At 37.8% G+C, this 18,801-nt stretch overlaps 1 protein-coding gene and 1 pseudogene across 2 annotated transcripts; both read right to left on the bottom strand.

The window, feature by feature from the left end:
* Positions 1–348: 348 nt before the first annotated feature.
* On the bottom strand, positions 349–17,986 carry slc6a16a (solute carrier family 6 member 16a). 2 transcript variants are annotated; one of them, XM_028042967.1, is made up of 12 exons: positions 17,567–17,986; positions 11,088–11,307; positions 10,799–10,956; positions 8,349–8,475; positions 8,098–8,273; positions 7,808–7,918; positions 7,471–7,712; positions 7,187–7,364; positions 5,754–5,955; positions 4,865–5,024; positions 4,580–4,742; positions 349–3,400 (listed from the first exon to the last, which is right to left on the bottom strand). In XM_028042967.1, the coding sequence occupies exons 1-12, from the start codon at positions 17,567–17,569 to the stop codon at positions 3,047–3,049; spliced, it is 2,094 nt and encodes a 697-aa protein (XP_027898768.1). In that variant the 5' UTR covers positions 17,570–17,986; the 3' UTR covers positions 349–3,046. The 2 variants fall into 2 exon arrangements, with proteins under 2 accessions (XP_027898768.1, XP_027898769.1); XM_028042968.1 differs by lacking the exon at positions 17,567–17,986 and adding an exon at positions 13,891–14,089.
* LOC114160574 (uncharacterized) lies at positions 13,361–13,528 on the bottom strand (annotated as a pseudogene).
* Positions 17,987–18,801: the final 815 nt, after the last annotated feature.

Raw genomic sequence — 18,801 nt, 5'->3', positions numbered from 1 at the left:
GATGAGGAAATCATATTTGCACGCTTCTACTAAAACGGAACACTTTCACGGCATAACATCAACGTGGCGTGAACTTTTTCATTTCTCACAAATTTCACCTGACAGTCATACATCTCTGGCTTTTTGTGAGCGGCGTAGGCTGGAAGTCTTTATTAAAACAAAAGTTTCTTGTATTTAAGAACACACCCAGCTGCAATGTGAGCAGCCTGCAAGCACAAACTCAAAGGTTACAAATGGCGTGCAAAGAATTTATGTAGAATAAATGAAAGCAAGAATTACAATCTCAAATTCTTGGAATGATGATGTAGATGTTGACTTTTCAAAAAGGAGCCTTAGCTGGAACAAAAATGTGTTTTGTCAATTGTTTTAATCTGTTTTCACATTCAAGGGCGCTGGGGGAATTTGATTTGTTTCTACACATTGTGGTGCAGAAACACTTTCATTATTGAGCACAACACCACTGTACATGCATAAACTTGTGTGATCTTCCCAGGTAAAACCAAAGGTAAAATAAAGTTGCTGTCTTACTGTCACATTTTTTTTTTTTATTTCAAAAGCAAACCAATTCAGAAAACATGCACTCAAATCATCCTGATCTCACGGAAAAACACAAAACAGAGATGAAAACTGTTGCTGCTGGTTATCTTTTTTCAATAAAAGACTTCTCAGCAGAACAATCCCTTGTAAAAAAGATGAAATCACTAGTTTATTAATGTTACATTCATTTTCCGAACAAGGCTACGAAAAAAATAAGGTATCACTCAATACTGAAGAAAAATGATGGCGTTCCCCTGCAATTTGTATTTCTGAAACAAATGCATGAATATGTCTAATTATGCAAATGAGTCTGCAGATAACAACAGGTGAAACAATAGAAAGGAAAATGTTTTTTTTTGTTTCTATAAATTGGCTGGACAAACAATTTAGGAAGGCTGGATAAGAGAAAATTACAGATTGACCAATAAGACAAAAGTCAAAGCTCCAGCAACATGCATTGAAAACAGAAAAGCCACCAAAGAAATGAAAGACAGAAGGTTCTGGTGGATTAAAGAGAAGCTGTGGATACCTGGATAAAAGTTTTGTTCTGAGTCATAAATCTTGTTTTGCAACATTCCAAAGAAACACAGAAAAACCGAGAAAAAAAAAACAAACAAGCACATTTCTCACAGTTAGTGTTCTGCAACAATGTTGGGTTATTTCAGTTTGTTGATGATGAAATAATTTCCCCAGATGATAACGTATCTCTCTGCTGAGCTAAGAGCGTTATAGTCGTTCTCCTGGAAGGCATGTCGACTTAATATAGCCAGCAAAAAGTCCAGATTTCATTTCAGCAGAAAATGCCTAATACTGAAAAAAGTGTTTTGTGTGATTTGTCAAAAATTAGACAAAAATATTGCAACTACCGCTACCAACAGATATTTAAGTTTTAAAAAGTTACTTTCACAACCACTGAGACATCAGATCACTACATTTATATGTCTTTGTTAACCAGATGCCAGAGACAGAGCTGGAATATTTCCACTGGCTGTTTGGAGCAGAGTAGCTGCTGCACACTACTGATCAGCTGGCTGAAAGGAGGCTGCTACCATGCTGTATAGCCTACAGGAAAAATAAATTCAGCTGTTTGTGGATCTATTAAACAAAAAGGTAAACAAATGAGAATGAGCAGGTATACTTGAACACTACAGATAAAGGTAGTGGCTGGTAATAAGGTATTTCTAATAAGTCTGTGTATTTTAATAAAATAACAATAAATACATATCATAAACCTAATCACAACTGTAATAGTCAACAGTATTTAGAATACTTTGCATTAATAATAATAATAATAATAATAATAATAATAATAATAATAATAATAATAATAATTTGTATTATTTTAGCAGTAGTAGGAATAACTCTTGTTTTCCTGTTTTAAATAAAAGCAAAACATCCTGTTGTCATTTTTGCATAACATTTTTGTGAAGACACTTTGATACAATAAAGTGTATTTTGGTATTTTGGGTCAATGTTGTGAAACAGTGGCTCAAAGAGACTGAGCTAAAATAATGTTTCACATTAGTGAAATATATTCTTTACAGAATTGAAGTTGTTAGAAAAGCCAAAAGAGGTGCAACAAAACATAAAGTTCTTAATCTGATAGGATGAAAGAAATTGATTTCTTTCATCAACATTGATTAATTCTGATTAATTTGTTTTTCATTTACTTAACCCAGAATGTCACTTTTTAAAAAATTTTTATTTAACCTGTTAAATAAAATAGTTTTATTTCATATCTGCGACTCATTTTCAACAACAAATTAAAACAACTGACTCTAGTTACTCTTTTGAAATAGGGTGTATGTGTGGTTTGTTTGCTGCTCATCAGTTTGGGTGTCAAATGCCCAGATGATGTGACTCAGCGGTCCAGTCACCTGGACAGAACCAGTCAGTCAACCTCGTATTGTTCCGGAGACAGAATCCTCCCTGAAGCAAAAGGTGAGTAAACCCCAAGCTATCAAAGTAAAGTTTGATCTTTTTCCTGCCAAGATGTTAAAATGTGCAGCTTCATTCTTTCAACCTCTAGTCTGAAAACACTGATTACAAAAATCAAAACGGTTAAATCCCCGTCCAGTTTCACACAGACACACCAACACCACTATCATACACATCACAGTTTCTCAAAGTATAGTTTTTCTTGCAAACTAAAGCCTTATTTATCTAAAAACATATTCTTCATAGCCGATTGGTGGCTTGATTGACCACCAGCTCAGTTATGACTCCCACATGAAGTTTAGATGGTCAAAAGAATTTGCATCTTTCTCTTCAGTCAGTTTAAATGTGGTTCAGAAAGTGGAGTAGGGAACCACATGGAGGAGTTGGATTTCATTTTTAAATACTTAAAATGATTTTGACTTATTGACATAAATTTTTGAATAAAGATATAAAACAAATAATTCTTCTGACGAAAAAAAAAAATACTGTAACAGACTGTTCTCACTTTAGTCTGTACTGCTCTCTCCTTTTCTCATCACAGTCCAAAATCTGATCAGCTTGAATATCCCCCTCACACTCCTGTGTCTTCCTCCTCTTCTTCTTCCCCTTCCTCCTCCTCCTGCTGTGGAAGGAGCCGGTACTGCTCGTTGCCCACCGGCAGGAAGGAAGTCCTGGGACGAACCCCGTCTTCCTCACAGGGGGCCGGATGTGAGTTGGAGTCCAGCTGATCGGTGGAGTTGCACTTGGTGTACAGCTTGCGGTGCACCTCGGGGCCGGGGCCCTCCTGGGGGGGGACGTCGAGGGCGGAGCGCTTTTTCAGCACGGAGTGGATGTAACCGATGGGCACAGGAAGGTTGGCGAACACGATGAGCAAGACGATCAAAGCCAGGGCCCAGCCTGGGTACTCCAGTGTCATCTCAGAGGCCTGGAAAGTCAAACAGCACAGAAGAGGATGAAGAAGATTGTACTGGAGTTAATACTAAGGTAAAAAAAAAATGGTTTGTGAAGCTCTACATTTATTGAACAGTGAATTTTTATTTTTCAAAAAAGATTTATTGATAGATTTATTTATTGAAGTTGATTTATTAATGATAATTAATTATTAATAACTAATAATAATTATTATTATTTTGAATTATTAATAATTATTAATAACTAATTAAGTAGATTCCCTCCATCTTATATATTTAAAACAGAAAGAGTGACATATTTGAAGTTCGTATTCCTGTTATTTCTCATATTACCTTATGAATAATATAAACGCAACATTCAGTTTCTCAGAAAATTAGATAACAGACTTTCAAGACAGATGTTATGTTACAGTCTCAACACATTAACAGCAAGAACAGTCGAATTGACAGTTGTTGAGCAGAAAGTTAGGAACAAGCTCCAATAGGAGGGAAAGTTACGTGAGGCTGCATCCAAGAATATTAATGGAGCAGAAGAAAAAAGTGTGGGAGATTTAGGAGAGTTTCAACGGTGCAGACAAGCTGAAGGACGCTATTACAGCAACCTGGGCTTCCATTACACCTTTTCTACACCCCATTTTCTACACACCCAACCCAGTATTGACTGAAAATACTGTAGATGTGTCAGACATACTTTTCAGCAGATTAACGTCTCAAGTAACTTTCTATGAATCCGGTGTTCCTATTAGAAATATAACAGAAATAAAATCTATCAACTATATCTCAGTATGTACTGAATTTAGACAATATATTAAGTTTGTTTTAAAAATAAATGAACAGTATTTTGTTTAATTCCGATACATTTATATTCAGGTAAAGTAGCTGTAAGACATTTTCCATGAAGCGATGAGACAACTGGTCTGGGGTAACATCCGTTCCCAGGTCTAAATCGGACTGAGCTGGGTTTCACTTTTACATATGTCAGGTCAAAGGTCACGATCCCACCATGAGCTAAACTCAAAGGAGCGTGCAGAGAAAGCCTTCAATAACGTCTCTTTAGTACTGACACGTTTCTCATTTCTTTACATTTTGAATAGAACGTGACTGACATTCTGGGTTGTAATTGTTAAAAAAGACCAAACAAACTTTAGCCTTAAATATTTTATAATATGTCTGATTGAAAAGGCAAGTCTTACTGCGGTCTGATTCCAGGCGGTGTACGTGGGTCCCTTGAAAACCATTCGCAGTAAACTGGCAGCCAGGAGACCAGCCATTGCCAGCAGACACACGTATTTCCAGAGATATTTGTACACCACCGGAGGGCGCCACTTGAGCATGAGTTCAATATCATCCAGGAAACTGCAGAGATAGAAAACATTTCACAAAGGTGGCATTTTTGTTCAAGTAAGGCAAAATTATCATAAAAAAAGAAGGACAAAGATTTTAGTCAAGTGTTTTTGCAACCAATTTCTGTCTCTTACCGATCTGTGCCATAAACCCATGCCACACTGATTGTTTCGAAAATCACAACAATAACAAGTGGTAGGGTTGCAGAGTAGTCGTCAAACATCATCACAAAATAATTGCCAGATCGCTGGGTGAACAATAAACCAATTATGAACCCCAAAGCACAGCTGAACACTGAAAAACAGGAAAAAAAACACAATAAGACAACTATCTAAGCACAACAAAAAACATTTAATACAATACTTATTCACTTATATTGTTTAACTTGCTGTTATTTTATTTTTATACGTACTGCTGTTGAAAATACACATTCATTCAACCGTTTTAGATTTTGTCACATTACAACCAGAAACCTCAACGTATTTTATTACATAGATTAAATTTAAAAGACCAACACAAAGTGCATATATGTAAAGTGGTAGAAATGCAATATATATGTGGTAGCTTTCACACCAGTCACATATAAAAATCTGAAAAGTCTGGAGTGCATTTGTTTTTAACCTCCTTTACTCTCGATTGCCCCAAATATATATGATGATGATGTCACAGAAAAGTAACATACCTGGTAATAATGAAGCAGAAGACTTTGAATGTAACCATACTAAGCACTGTTTAAAACAGAGAAACTCACAGACCTGACACCAATAAGACACAAGATTTGAAAATGTATTCTCCATCTCAAAAAAATATAATCTTATTTTTACTTCACAATCAAAAGTGTATAAGTCCAATAAGATACAAAACAAGTATGTGGTTGTAATGACATCAAATGTGGAAAAGTTCAACTGGAACCTCATACATTTTGCTGGAAAGGCCTGTATTTTTAAATAATGTTCAACAATTCATTGTAATCCCTGCTTGGCTCACTGTGCACACTGAGTATTTGAGGATGTGTTGTAGTACCGGTGAGGATGGTCCGATGGCGGCCGAGGAGTTTAAAGTTGTCCATGAGAGGCGTGAGGATTCCCTGCATGGTCCCGAACATGGTGCTCAGGCCCAGGTTGAGGAGCATCAGGAAAAACAGCGTGGACCAGAAGGGGCTGGCCGGGAAGAGGGCCATGACTTCAGTGAACGCTATGAATGCCAGGCCCGTCCCCTCAACGCCCTGCGCAGACACACAGAGGAGGCTGCAGAGAGACTGAAACTGTACACATTATACTGAATATTCCTCCTCTTTGTTTTACTTTATAGATTTTTTACACAACATGAACACTGGGAGATAACATGATCTCCTCTGTTTCTATAAAAGCATATCGTATAATATTTGTATCAGTAACACAAGCCTCCTGCAAGCAGCATGTTCTTATAGCTCCTATTTCTCATCCATGATTTCTCAACACTAATTTTTTCTATCTTTACTGCTTTACTTCAACGCACATTTATGTGTTACTATTATTACATCTGATTTACATCAAACCAAGATAGGAAAACTGTACGAACCACTGACTGATAAGATACATACATACATTTACCTAATAAGTAGTGTATTTCATACAGTATTTTAAGTGAATTCTTTATAAAATCTGGTATATAAGACATTAAATATACATGTTATAACAGCATTTATTATTTCAGAAGACAAAACCTAAGTTAAGTGTGCCATGGCTCACTTTATGCAGCAATTTTATTTCCTGATTTTGATTTGTTCAGCCATAAGTATTTTTTTTTATTTAATGATTTAAAAAAATCATTAAATTAAAATAAGTTTAATTTTAATTTCCCAATTTTGATTTGTTCATCCATAAGTATTTTTCTAAATTTAATGATATAATAAATGTTATTTTTACTGAATTGGTAAGTAGATGAATTTATTATCACTTTTTAATACTTCTAAGAATGCTTAAGGAAACTGGAAAGGTTTTTGTGTTTTGCCTGCTTTCATTTTTCTCTAATTGTATTTTGTTATATCTTTATATAATAAGGTTAAACTACATAACACAACAGTTGACACCAAGTTTGGGCATGATTCTGTCTTTTTTTAATGTCTATAAACCTTTTAGAAGTTGTATAAAAATATTTTCATCTGAAAAATGTTAACTGGATCTGGTTTCACCTGTATATGGAGATTGGAGATAGTTTTCTTTCTTATTATTTATCTATCTATTATTATACTGTTCAAACTTCTATGTTGTCAAAGTAGACATAGAAATAGACCAAAGAGGTAAAATATTCCCATCCAGTTCATTTTCTCTGTTTCTGATTGCTTTGCCATGAGGTCAGATAATAGCGCACAGAAGTTCATCAGCACCGTCAATAATATGGACAAATTTTCACAGCAGTATATTTATTATTTGTTTATAATATGCTGAGTTGAGTTTATTCATTCTGAGCGTTACCTTGTTCATCTCCTCCTCCAAATTGCAGTCAGTGAACTGACCCAGTGTGGAGCCGTGCTCATGGTACCACTGTCTGTATTCAGGTAAAGACACAGAGTTCGGATCCGTAACGTTGAACCAAGGCCACCAGTGCTGGCTGGATCCATTAGAGGACATAAGATTTAACACACCAAGATTTCTAGAAGAGGTTGAGATAAAGGAACAAATATTAAGAAGGCGGTTTTTATGAGAAGACAATAAAATGGTGTAAGTGAGATTGAAACATTACCCTTAGGTATACATACTCAGCAACGCAATGTAGGGCGATGGTTTTGGCCCGGAAACCCAGCACCACGAACACCACCAGTGAGGCCAGCACAGATGTCATAAAGTTGATGCTGGAGACCATCAGGGCATCCCTGTGGCAGTTGTTGTGGACTGGATTGTAGGAGGAATATGCAATAACTGAGCCATAGCCCAGACCCAATGCGAAAAACACCTGAGTAGCTGCCTGGCGCCACACCTGTACGTTCCCCCAAATCTCAAGCTGTGAAATATTACAGAAGATCTCATTGAAAAAAATGACCCTATTAGGTTTCTTAATACAGATTTTCTAGAACTAAACATATCTTGCCTGCTTACTTTGGGATAAAACATGTATGTGATTCCATCTATGGCTCCATCCAATAACGTCCCTCTGATGAGGAAAATGAAGAGCACCACATAGGGAAAAACTGAGGAAAAGTACATCACCTAAGGTGAGAAGAAACATAGAAAGATTTATTTCCAAGAATATTACTTTTCTCTCAAAGCATCCAGATTTATCCAGCTGGTCATTAGTGCTCACAATGAAAATATGTCCCTGAAAGTTTTACAGTTCCTTAAAACACTTAGTGATGATGTAAGGATTGTTGACGTTGGTATTCTCTCACCCTTGCAGAGGATTTGATGCCCTTGATCATAGCTAGCGATACGATCGCCCAAGCAGCCAGTAAGCATCCCGTCATGATGGGGTTAAACTCTCCAGATTCCTCTATCGAATTGGTGATGTTCAGCGCTTTCCTGAACCAGAAATACTGCGTTGGAGAGCTACTCGCACATTCCTTTACTGTTCATTGAAGACAGACAACAGTTTAGGTGCTTACATGACATGTTTGATTAAACGTCTCTGTTATGCTCATACCTGTTTCATTGGTGCCTACTTCAATCGGGCACTGTTCCCACGGCAAAGGATACTGGAAGGAATTTCCCAAGTAGAAAAGACTCCATGCAATGATGACATTATAGTAAAGAGCTACATAAAAACAAACCTGAGGAAGAAGAAAAATGCCTTAAATTATGACTGCTTAACTGTGAACTTGAACATGATTAATACATTGTGGGAAAAGTATGCTAGACTGCTAGGAATAAAGTGGTCCTAAAAGGGCTTTTCATTATTTTCAAACACAAGTTAATTTAAAATCTTCTTTAGACTTTGACTGTTTCAGTAACTCAATATTTGGTATCAGATGCATTTATAGGAATGCTCCGTTATGCGTGTTTAAGTGCTGTAGCAATCATTCAGGTGCAATATAAGAGGTAAAGCAATGTTTCAAATCAACTTAGCAAAGAACCAAAGTCTTTGCACCTTCATCCCAGCAGAAAACCACAGACATGATCTATTTAATTAAATCTATCAAAGTATCAGAGAAAACAGCGTTTGCACATGTAAATGAACATTTCCAAACTTAAAACTTCAAGAGCTTAACTAAAAAAATAATTTATTTGCTATGGATAGTTTTTCTAATTTGACATTTTCTTTTCTTTTAGTTTTACCCATTTACCACACTTTAAAGGCATGCATTGCACCAAAGTCATTATGTTAGTCACAAAAAGGTGAGAGATCCTCATTCCTGTTGTGAAGGCAGCAAAACAACCTTTTATTTTAATTTTGGCTATGAACAAATGAACAGAAACTAGACTGAGATATGTACAAACCCAGTGATCAATGAGTCAAATCAAAAAAGAATAAATGCACTTCACTAAGCTGCTGTACTGCTGGACATTTTTCCAGTGAGGTTCTGTCCTCACTGCGCTGGTGGGGGGTCATGTGTCTCTAAAGGCTGTTCTCCCTGGAGCCAGACACTCCTGGAGTAATGTTAGAAAAGGTCAGCGACATGAACAAATAGACGGATAAGTGGGAAAGTTTTACACCCTGTGTTTACGAGTCTATGAACTGAACTAAGGATTGACTTTGGTGATAAGGTCAATGGTGAAGAATTAGTAGTTTCATTTAAATCCATTTAAAAAAAAAAAAAACGGTTCCTGCAGAAAAATGCAGTTTTACATATACATTCATTGTTTAGCTAGAACAGACCTTTTTTAATTGGAGCCTTTTTTTTATTAATTAGGATTAGAATTTTTTATTTAAAAAAAATTATCACAAAAATAACTCAAAGTTGTTTAAAAACCTAAAAAAAGTACAACTTCAGTTGAGCAGATTTTTCTTAAAGATGTACAAATCCCTAAGAAAGCCTTCCTGATCGTCTTATGTATCAGTTGATTGAATTTACAAACATATTCTAAAATGTAGTCAAATAAAATCAACCAACTGCCTAAAAGTGATTGTTAAAGACATTTTTAGTCAAAACGCCGTGACTTAAATTAGAATGTGCTGTCAAAATAAACACCATGTTGTAGCCATCAACCAGTTTCCAACACCAGTCTGAGCAAAGCAGACCCATTCCTCACGCTCCGTTGTGACATGTTTGATGGTTTTCTTGAACATCTGAGGTCAAACCATAAAATCTTAATGAGATTAAGATTCAGGTTTTGATTTTGACCAGAACTTTCCATTCCTTGACTCCCAGTCTATCCTTGGTGGATTTATTGGTATGTTTTGGGTCATGGTTCTCCTGTAGAATCCAGCTCTGCCTCATATTTTAACAGATAGCCTCGTATTTTCCTCAATATTTGATACACATTGTGGACCAGGTCCTGCTGCAACAAAGTATCCCAAACCATGACACTTCCATCTACATGCTTGTTTGTTTCCAAATCCATATATACAACATTGCAGGAAAAAAAATTAAATAGGGGAACCTTAATGTCATTGAGAAGCAATTAAAATCGCACATCTGTGTCAAAACACATAGCAGATGTAATTTACTGGATTGAAAATGAGGTAAAAAGAAAATGAAAATAATTGAGTTATATAAAAAAAATAATAATTTCTATCGTAACATTTTACATACTACTATGTATTCTCTTTGGGCTGTGAAGTTGCCTTGTCTTGTCTGCATAGGAAAGTGTTACACAACAGCCTGACAGCAAAAAGCTACAGCGATCTGCTCTGCTCTCAAGTTACAGCATGAAATGAAATCACCACCATCTCTAAGCATATACACACTACCTCAACTGATCAAAAGAGAGTTGAGTACCCGTGGGACAAAAGAAACACTACAGGCTAATCAGCAGAAGACACAGGAATCTGCAGATTATTTAATCAGACCAATCTCGGCCCTTCCCTTTGAATATTATTATCACCGATCAATAATCCTTCAACTACCACACGCAAACAGCAAGTACAGTAAGCGGGATTTTCCAGCTTCCACATGACTTTTACATGCCTCAACCTAAAGGAGCAACACTCACCAAACAGCTGGAGTAGCCGATCCCCACCAGTTTTGGGGAGATGTGCTTCCATACGCCAATGCTTCCCTGTCGAATACTTTGGCCAGCTGCCAGCTCCATAAAAAACAGGGGGACTCCCACAATCAGTAAAAGAAAAACATACAAAAGCATGAAGGCCCCTGGAAGAATTGAAAGAAGAAAGATGAAATGACTGTTTCCTTTTCATTTAACAACAAGATTTAATGTTGAAATGCCTGAAAGGTTTGCTATGTTTAACTCCAGAGTATTTTCTTTATTGAAAGACCTTTACCTCCTCCATTTTGGTGGCAAAGGTATGGAAACCTCCAGACATTCCCCAAGCCCACGCTGAAGCCGACCTGAGCCAACACATACTGGATTTTAGAATCCCAGGCCGGTCGATCGTCATCATTCGGCCTTGTTGGGTCAGGACTGGTTGCAAGCTGGACCTCAGACTGGCCCTCTCCCAGCCAGGTTCTCTCCTCACTGGAATCAAGAGTGGGCTTCTCCATCTAATCAAAACCAAAGGAAGCAGAGTGATAAATCAGTCCAGTTTGGTCAAATACAACACCCTCCACATGTACTGGGATTCCAGGCGAAGATGTCTAAAAAGTCTTGAAATAACTTAGTCTTTTCTTGCAGTAGCATCAACTCACATTGGAAAATTAAGAAGAATCTACCCTTTAAGTTGAGAACATTTATTCATCCAGCGTTTTAAAAAAATCACCAGGGCATCCCTAACCAGTCATGTGAAGGAATTGTCCAGGTAGGACAGAATAATGCTGATTTTCTCAAATCAAGAAGTAGTTACAGAAAAATACTTCTTGTCTAAACCGTCATATATTTACAATCAGAGCAACAACTACCAAAACCGGCACAAGGATCCAAATTTGAATTGAAACAAAGCACAGGGAAAATAATTGGAGTGAAGGTCCAGGAAAAAGAGGCATCTTGTGATCATCAAGTCCCCATAAAAACCATTAGACAATGTCTACATGCTCAACCTTATGTCTGGAAAGCAGGTTAAAATACAGCAGGCATCTTCTGTCCTTGCATTACGGACATAAAGTTTTATAACGTTTTTGTAAGATTATTTTTGCGACAAAACACACTACTAAAGCACCCCAAGCTCACCTCATGAGGCCAGTTTTTTTCCTCAATTAAAGGTGGGGCTGTTAAAAAAATTGTGAGAATTTTCCACAGCAATCAAAGACTATGATAAACTGGGATGAGCTAAATGAAAGATGACCATCATTGCATTTTCAATAACATAACATTCAAACCATGTGTTACATATCAAGAGCCATTTATTAATCTGTTCTGACAAACCGGCACCTTTAACCTCTGATATTTCATTTTCTGTCAACTATGCTCCTGCAGTTAATGTTGACATCCAAAAATCTTGGCTTATCTTAGTGAAGATCTCCAAAGTTATTCAGAAATGAATCAGATCCATCCACTGTAAAGGAATACATCATCAATAGATGTGCCAACTGGTCCAAACCTGATCAACCTTGTAAATTTAGCTCAAGATAACGTCGATGGCTGTTGGTGTCAAAGTCCTCGACCCCAAACATACAGCTCATGTTTGACTTGCTTGGGAAGTGTGCCAGGAAAAAGTTTGAACCCTCCAAAAACAATATGGGGGCTTGTCAGTGAACCTACAAAGGAGGACTTTCTGAAACTTTGAGTTCCTGGAGAGCGGCAAAAACAACACAGAGAGAAGAAACATCTTAACCTTGAAGTATGCAAGACTGAAATGCTTTTGAATTAGAGCTGCTTTTACAAACGTTTTAGCGGCGTATATGCATGACTGCATGGTGTTTATGTACAATAAAACGTCTCTATGTTTTATCAACTTAATGTACAAGAACTGAAAAATCTAATTTTACTCTATCAGATTTTCTCTGACACAACATGTATCACATGATTGATAATAAACACCTATCTTTTAATTATCGTTTTATATACTGTACACCGAGGTGCCTCTTTGCCAGGTCTCCTTCGAAAAATAGATTTTATCTAAAGGGACTTCATGGTAAAATAAGGATCAAATAATAAAAAAAAAATTAAATGTCAAGCTTGAAAGCCAAATATTAAGTTATGAGTTTGTACGGAGCAGGCTGACTCAGTTGATTGTGTGATATTCCTGCCGTTTCTTCCAGAGCCTTTTTGTTCCTCATTGATCAAAACCTGGTTTCACTTTGGGGACAAAAGTTATTGAAAAGATTCTGAGTGTGGTTTAATCTATTTTACTCCAAATAGACGGGTAATCTGACAAAAATCAAGCTCCTCTGCCTTCTCTGATGGTTCTGCTGTTATCTGAGCAAATTCACTGCTCTGTTAGAAACAGCCAGTGACAATCAAGGGGAGGGCGTTAGCGCTGTAAATCACTCTCATGTATGAGCTGCTCCCAGCCTTCCCCTGCTACTGCTGATTCACCACAACATAGGTTGCCATGAATGCTCAGTCTAGTTAGAATGGCCACTGTGGATAAACAGTTTTCCTGGAACAGTACGTTGTTTCTCCACCATCCAACATTAGCACATCATTATGCATGAACAGGAAGGATGCACCGATCCTGGAAGTATTGCAATACCAGGCTGATGCGTGGAGTGGATGGAGTAATAAGCCCTGTTCCATCTCCCTCTTCCATGAATCAATTTAATATGCAACATCTGTATCAGACATTAAACTGATAAGAACAGAGACATTGCCATGTTTAGAAATTATCCCTACACACAGTTCAGACAGTTGTTTTACTCTACTGTGCTTAAACACAACATCATCTATAATTTTTATCAAACCACACCAATGAAATTTAGTCAAAACTTTAAAAAAGGTGCAAAAAAGACTACTAATTTAAATTTAGTAGATTTAAACTACTGCGACAGACTGGCGACCTGTCCAGGATGTACCCCGCCTCTCGGCCGGAACGTCAGCTGAAGACAGGCACCAGCACCCCTCCCGACCTCACTAGGGACAAGGGTGTTAGAAAACGGATGGATAGATGGATGAATTTAAACTAGAGACAGGCTCAAACCTCAAAGTCAGCTTTAAATTGAATATAAAGAGTATCACATGCAGCAGCTCACTTATGAGCGGCTGAATCTCCCTGCTGAACGTCCGCAGCTCCAGTCAGCTCAGATGAGCCGGCCTGCTCCAAAACGGATCAACACGACTCAAGTCGGCTTCGGGATTTCTGAGCCAGATGGTTTACAAGCCCCCTTTTGTCGGTATCAACGAGTCAGAATGGAAAATTACAAGAGGCGCATGACCCAGAAAGCCTGTTGAAGAAACACAGCCAGATAGGGCAGGTGTGTTCAGAAATAAATACACACAGGCAGAGGAGAGTGAGACTGTGACAAAAATATTCATATACGAGTAGAGAGGAGGGGACGGTAGGCTAAGAGCAGCCATTCACTGAGTGGGAGCAGGAGGAGAGAGTCTGTTGGGAGGTGTTGGCTTTGCATTGGTTGGGATTGTGGGTGGTGCTGAGGTGCACAAGAAGGCCATGAAGTAGGAGAAGCTGGGAAAAACGGGGTAAGAAAAGCTGTGGTTGATTAATATCAAAACTTAAAACTCATAATGCTGGGACCTAAAAATTAAGGTACAAATTACAAGGTATACCTCTTGTAGTTCCCATAGTTAGTAACATTTATTAGAATTAGAGCAAAATAAAACATATAATGCACTAAACCAAAAACTGAGATAGGGTTTTACTTGAACTAGGGGAGCACCAATTTATCGGTGCAGATTTCTTTAATTTTGGAAGATTGGTGATCAGCTGATTTTTACATGTGAAGCTGATCTTATCCACCGATCGTATCTAGCTTGGCAAAGGTCTGAGAATCAACCACTGTCCTCTTTTGCTCTCCGGTGAGAAAGGTTTGACTGACAGACCGGCCCACCAAGTTATAACTGCACATTTATCATTAACAATAGTGACCCCATTGTTGCCAACTCAACAACTTTCTTGCTATATTGAGCAAAATTTTAGACAAAAGAAAATTGGTATCGACCAAAATCGGAATCGGCAGGTTAAGATCGGTAATTGGTGATCGGCCAGAAGACTGCAGTCGGTGCCCCCTTAATTTGAACCAGTACTCATGTTTTTATCATTCTTAAGTTTTCATATAGATGTTCAAAAATACACATGTGTGATTCAGATAGTAAAAATAATTCAGACTGACTGGTAATCGAAAAATCTAATAAAGTGTTGATCTAAGTTAACGTAAATGATGATGATACCTGGTTCAGTTTCAAAACGAAACGTCCAGTTTGAACTCAACAAACCTCTAAACCTGCAGTCCTCGACTCTGACTGTAATGTAAAACAACTAGAGCGTATTTCTTTTCACTTTTCTATACTTGGCTAGCCCTAAATTACACTTTTCCCAAGGGTCTGTTTCCCCCTGCACACCAATCCCACGCCCACAGAGTCACACAAGCTTCCACAAAGAGCGCTGGTATATTTCTGTTTCTGGTGAAGTGGGAGCTTTCTGTAGGTAGAAAACAGGTGACCACAACTCTGAGCCTAATCCAACCTGCAGAACTCAAGCTGTAAAAACCTTCCTATCAGTAGAAACTGGATTGTTTTGGGACGGTTCTCTTAAGCATCAATACGACAATGACAAGAAAAGCAGCTTTATGAACATTAGATTTTTGTCCTGATGACCCACACTTCCCTAAATTTATACAGTAAACAAACATGTACTTTGCAAAGAAGAAAGTCTCTCAGGGGAACCTACACAAAAACATGTGACCGTTTTAATTTAAAGGATAAACTTGGGGCTGGGGGGTTGTGCCACTTGTGGATCCTCAAGGTTTTTGTCAGCTTAAGATATTCAGGGTTTTTTGGTCTTTTCATGGTAGAAATAGCTGTAGCATGGAAAAATCAAGGTCTTCTATAAACCCCTTGATACCTGGAAGAACCCTTCCTAACTTTTGAACTTTTTCATGTTTTGTCATGTTGTGACCTCAAACTTCAATTTATTCTCGCAAATAATTGGAACGATAGAGCAACCCATGGAGCGCAGTTGTAAAATGGTACATGTCTTTCATTTTGTTAACCAATCAAAATCTTAAAAGCACAATGTGTCTTTGAATACAGCTCTATTGAGTCAACGCTTCGTAAAACCACATTTTACTACAATTACAGCTTGTCTTTTGGTGGGTATGTCTCTACTGTTTGATTGTAACTCTTGTTGTATGTTAGTGTTGCTGGAAAGTGAACCTCCAGCCTGTTTATTTAGACAATAATGTCTTGCTGTCTTAAAAGGTGGAACATGACCTAACACTGCTTAAAACTTTCCCAAAACTTTCTCCCTTATCTATGCTCATTGGTCTTCAGGCTGCTGTTTGTTCACTAATGTTTTTTTTACAAATCCCCTCAGGGATTTGACACAGAACATCTGTGTTTATAATGAGATTAAATTACACACACATTTGTACTCAATTTAACAACCTTGTACTCAATTTAGCAACCAGGGACTTCTGAAGGCTCTCTGAGCTGGCATTTCCATATTTTTATTCCCCAAAACGGTTTATTTGTGTTGATCTTTAATTTAGAAATACAAATAAAATACTTTTACAACTGTGGAGTTAACATAACAAGTTGAAAGGGTTTGTGCAGCATATGTACAGTACTTCTGCCAGGTGCTGTAGATACTACACACAGTTCTTCGTGTCATGATTAGAGTCATGCCGATTGATTTTCCCCCCTTGTGCCTATTTGAGGACTTGGGTCAAAAGCAAACTAAGCAGTCCCACTTATCAGGAAATCAGCTAACATAGTGCATACATTAAGCCTACTTTCAAGTCAGCCGCCGTGAAATCAACGAGCAAATCTGCAATGTCAGCGAAAGCGAGGCATTAAGTCATCTTAGCACACAAAAAAAGTCAAAAGCCAAAATCAGTCATGAGATATCTATCTATTTTAAAAGTGCAGAATAAAAACTACATTGTAAACAATATATTGTTGACTGAGGTGTGAAGCATGAGGCACAAACTTTGTTTACCAAGTCATTGGAAAAGGTTTTTGCATGTGTTAAGCCAACAGTATGTATACTGTATATACATAAGATCCTCTTTCCCTGAACATTACATAACATAACTGTCAATCATGAATGCACACGCCCACCTACATTTTACGCTATTGCTCGTTGAAGATACCTTCAGCTGCTGCACATATTACTGTAAATAATAAAAATGTGTATTTAATTTTCTTCACATTTTTATTTTTAAATGTCTAAAAGTAACAAGACCGATTAAAAATAATAAAGATGAGGTTTTAGTAACAGATGTTAGCCTGAATTTCAGGGTATTTACAATCAAATAAATATGCAGGACGTTATGTAAGTAATTTGATTATATCAACCAGAAACCCCCGAGAAGACAGCGCAGTATATAGACAGTGTATAGATAGACAAAAAGAGCGCAAAATAGGTTCTGTTTCAACATAAAACTTAGACAGGACTTCCTGTATTTGACTTGGCTGCAGCTGCAGACAGCTGCGTTTTGAAACATGCCGAAAAACATTTTTAGCACTTGGACAGTTTGCATAAAATTGCACAGAAACTATTATCTATAGGGAGGTAACCCACAGAGTTAAAGCAACTCCTATTGCTTAACTGATGGAAAAGTTAGATAACTGTAAGTTAAGTGAGCAGTGATGACATTTTACTTTGGAAAACTGGGGCAGATAGAGGTAGAACACTAAAGTCGCGTTTGTAGTGAGAGAACGCAAAACAACGCTGTGTTGTGGACATACCATGTGAGAGAGAGAGCACGGCCCCCCAGAGGAGTAGAGTTTCCAGGAGTCCTGCTGCTGGTGTTGGTTTCTCTGCTCTTCTTCTCGCAAGGCTTCCCCGAGTCTCCTCTGTATCTGGCTTCAGGCTTTATCTGGGTAACACATGCGATTTGCTGACTGGGGAAACTTTCCACCGGGCAGTTTCGAGAAATTCAAGGGGTACTTTGGTGAGCTGGAACAAACTGTCGACTCAACCGTAAGAAGAAGAAGCGAAGGAGCGGCTCCAACAGCTGAGCCAATGGGGAGACCACGGGGGCCGAGCGAGCCGTCCCAAAAACGGAGCGGCGGGGCAGGACGACGCTGCAGAGGGGAGACTACTGCCGCTGCTGCTCAGCTGCATGAATTAAAGGGACTATGACCGCCTTACAGCCTGCTTCTGTCACACTCAGATCTTAATAGACGTGTGATTTACTGTACATGAATACATTAAAAATGTTTGATTATAAAATAAATATTTTGAATAAACATAACGAGTATTGCAATTAACAATAAACGGAAGCTACTTTTGACAAAACATCCCATTTTTAATCCATATTCTTTAATATGGATTAAAATCCTATTTGAAAAATTCACATTTTGCACGATTTTGTCCTATTGTTTCTAAAAACAGCCCAAGTACTTATAAAGCAACACCCAGCCATTTTTTGGCAATAAGTTAGTGTTTTCTTTGGTATCTGGAAATGTACCCATTTCAAAAACGTCTGGGATGTGACGTCACAAATCAACAGGCATAGCAACCCCAGCAGAACTCAGCCCGCCACCTAGCAACCCAAGCTGAGCTACAGGCATTTTTTTCATCTGGTATGTGCTTTACAATGGCTGCTGGAAAAGACATTGAGGGTTTTGTTATTGACTTACCAATCAGAAACCACTTGCTGCAGTCTTGTTGCTTGTGCAGGAGGCTCTACTTTTGCTTTCCAAAGATGTACTGTTGCGTAATTGCACACCTGTTTGCAGTCATTTTCAGGTGTCAGAGAAAACGTTGGGCCAGCAGCAGCTTATTTGGATTTTAAAAAAACAAGTGGTCACAAAACAGTTAATTCTGCAAGGAGGTCAAAATAGTCCAAACTGAGCAGATTAAAGTCTCATTATCTAAGAATAATTTTGTGCAAAACATACAGTAAACATGTTAATACCCATTTTTTTTGTGAAACCAAATGTTGTTAAAGTTGTGATAAAACATGTTTGACTTCAAA

This window comes from Xiphophorus couchianus, chromosome 16 (assembly GCF_001444195.1).
Source record: "Xiphophorus couchianus chromosome 16, X_couchianus-1.0, whole genome shotgun sequence".
Classification (NCBI taxonomy): Eukaryota; Metazoa; Chordata; class Actinopteri; order Cyprinodontiformes; family Poeciliidae; genus Xiphophorus; species Xiphophorus couchianus.
The sequence above is the reverse complement of the archived record's forward strand: the minus strand, read 5'-3'. Positions and strand labels throughout refer to the sequence as shown.

Bases quoted from the DNA above. Each gene is read 5' to 3' on its own strand.
- slc6a16a (XM_028042967.1), bottom strand. The intron at 5,025-5,753 runs GTACTACAACAC...CCTGTTTTTCAG, and splicing joins CCATCGGACCATCCTCACCG to TGTTCAGCTGTGCTTTGGGG. The intron at 3,401-4,579 runs GTAAGACTTGCC...TTGACTTTCCAG, and splicing joins CCGCCTGGAATCAGACCGCA to GCCTCTGAGATGACACTGGA.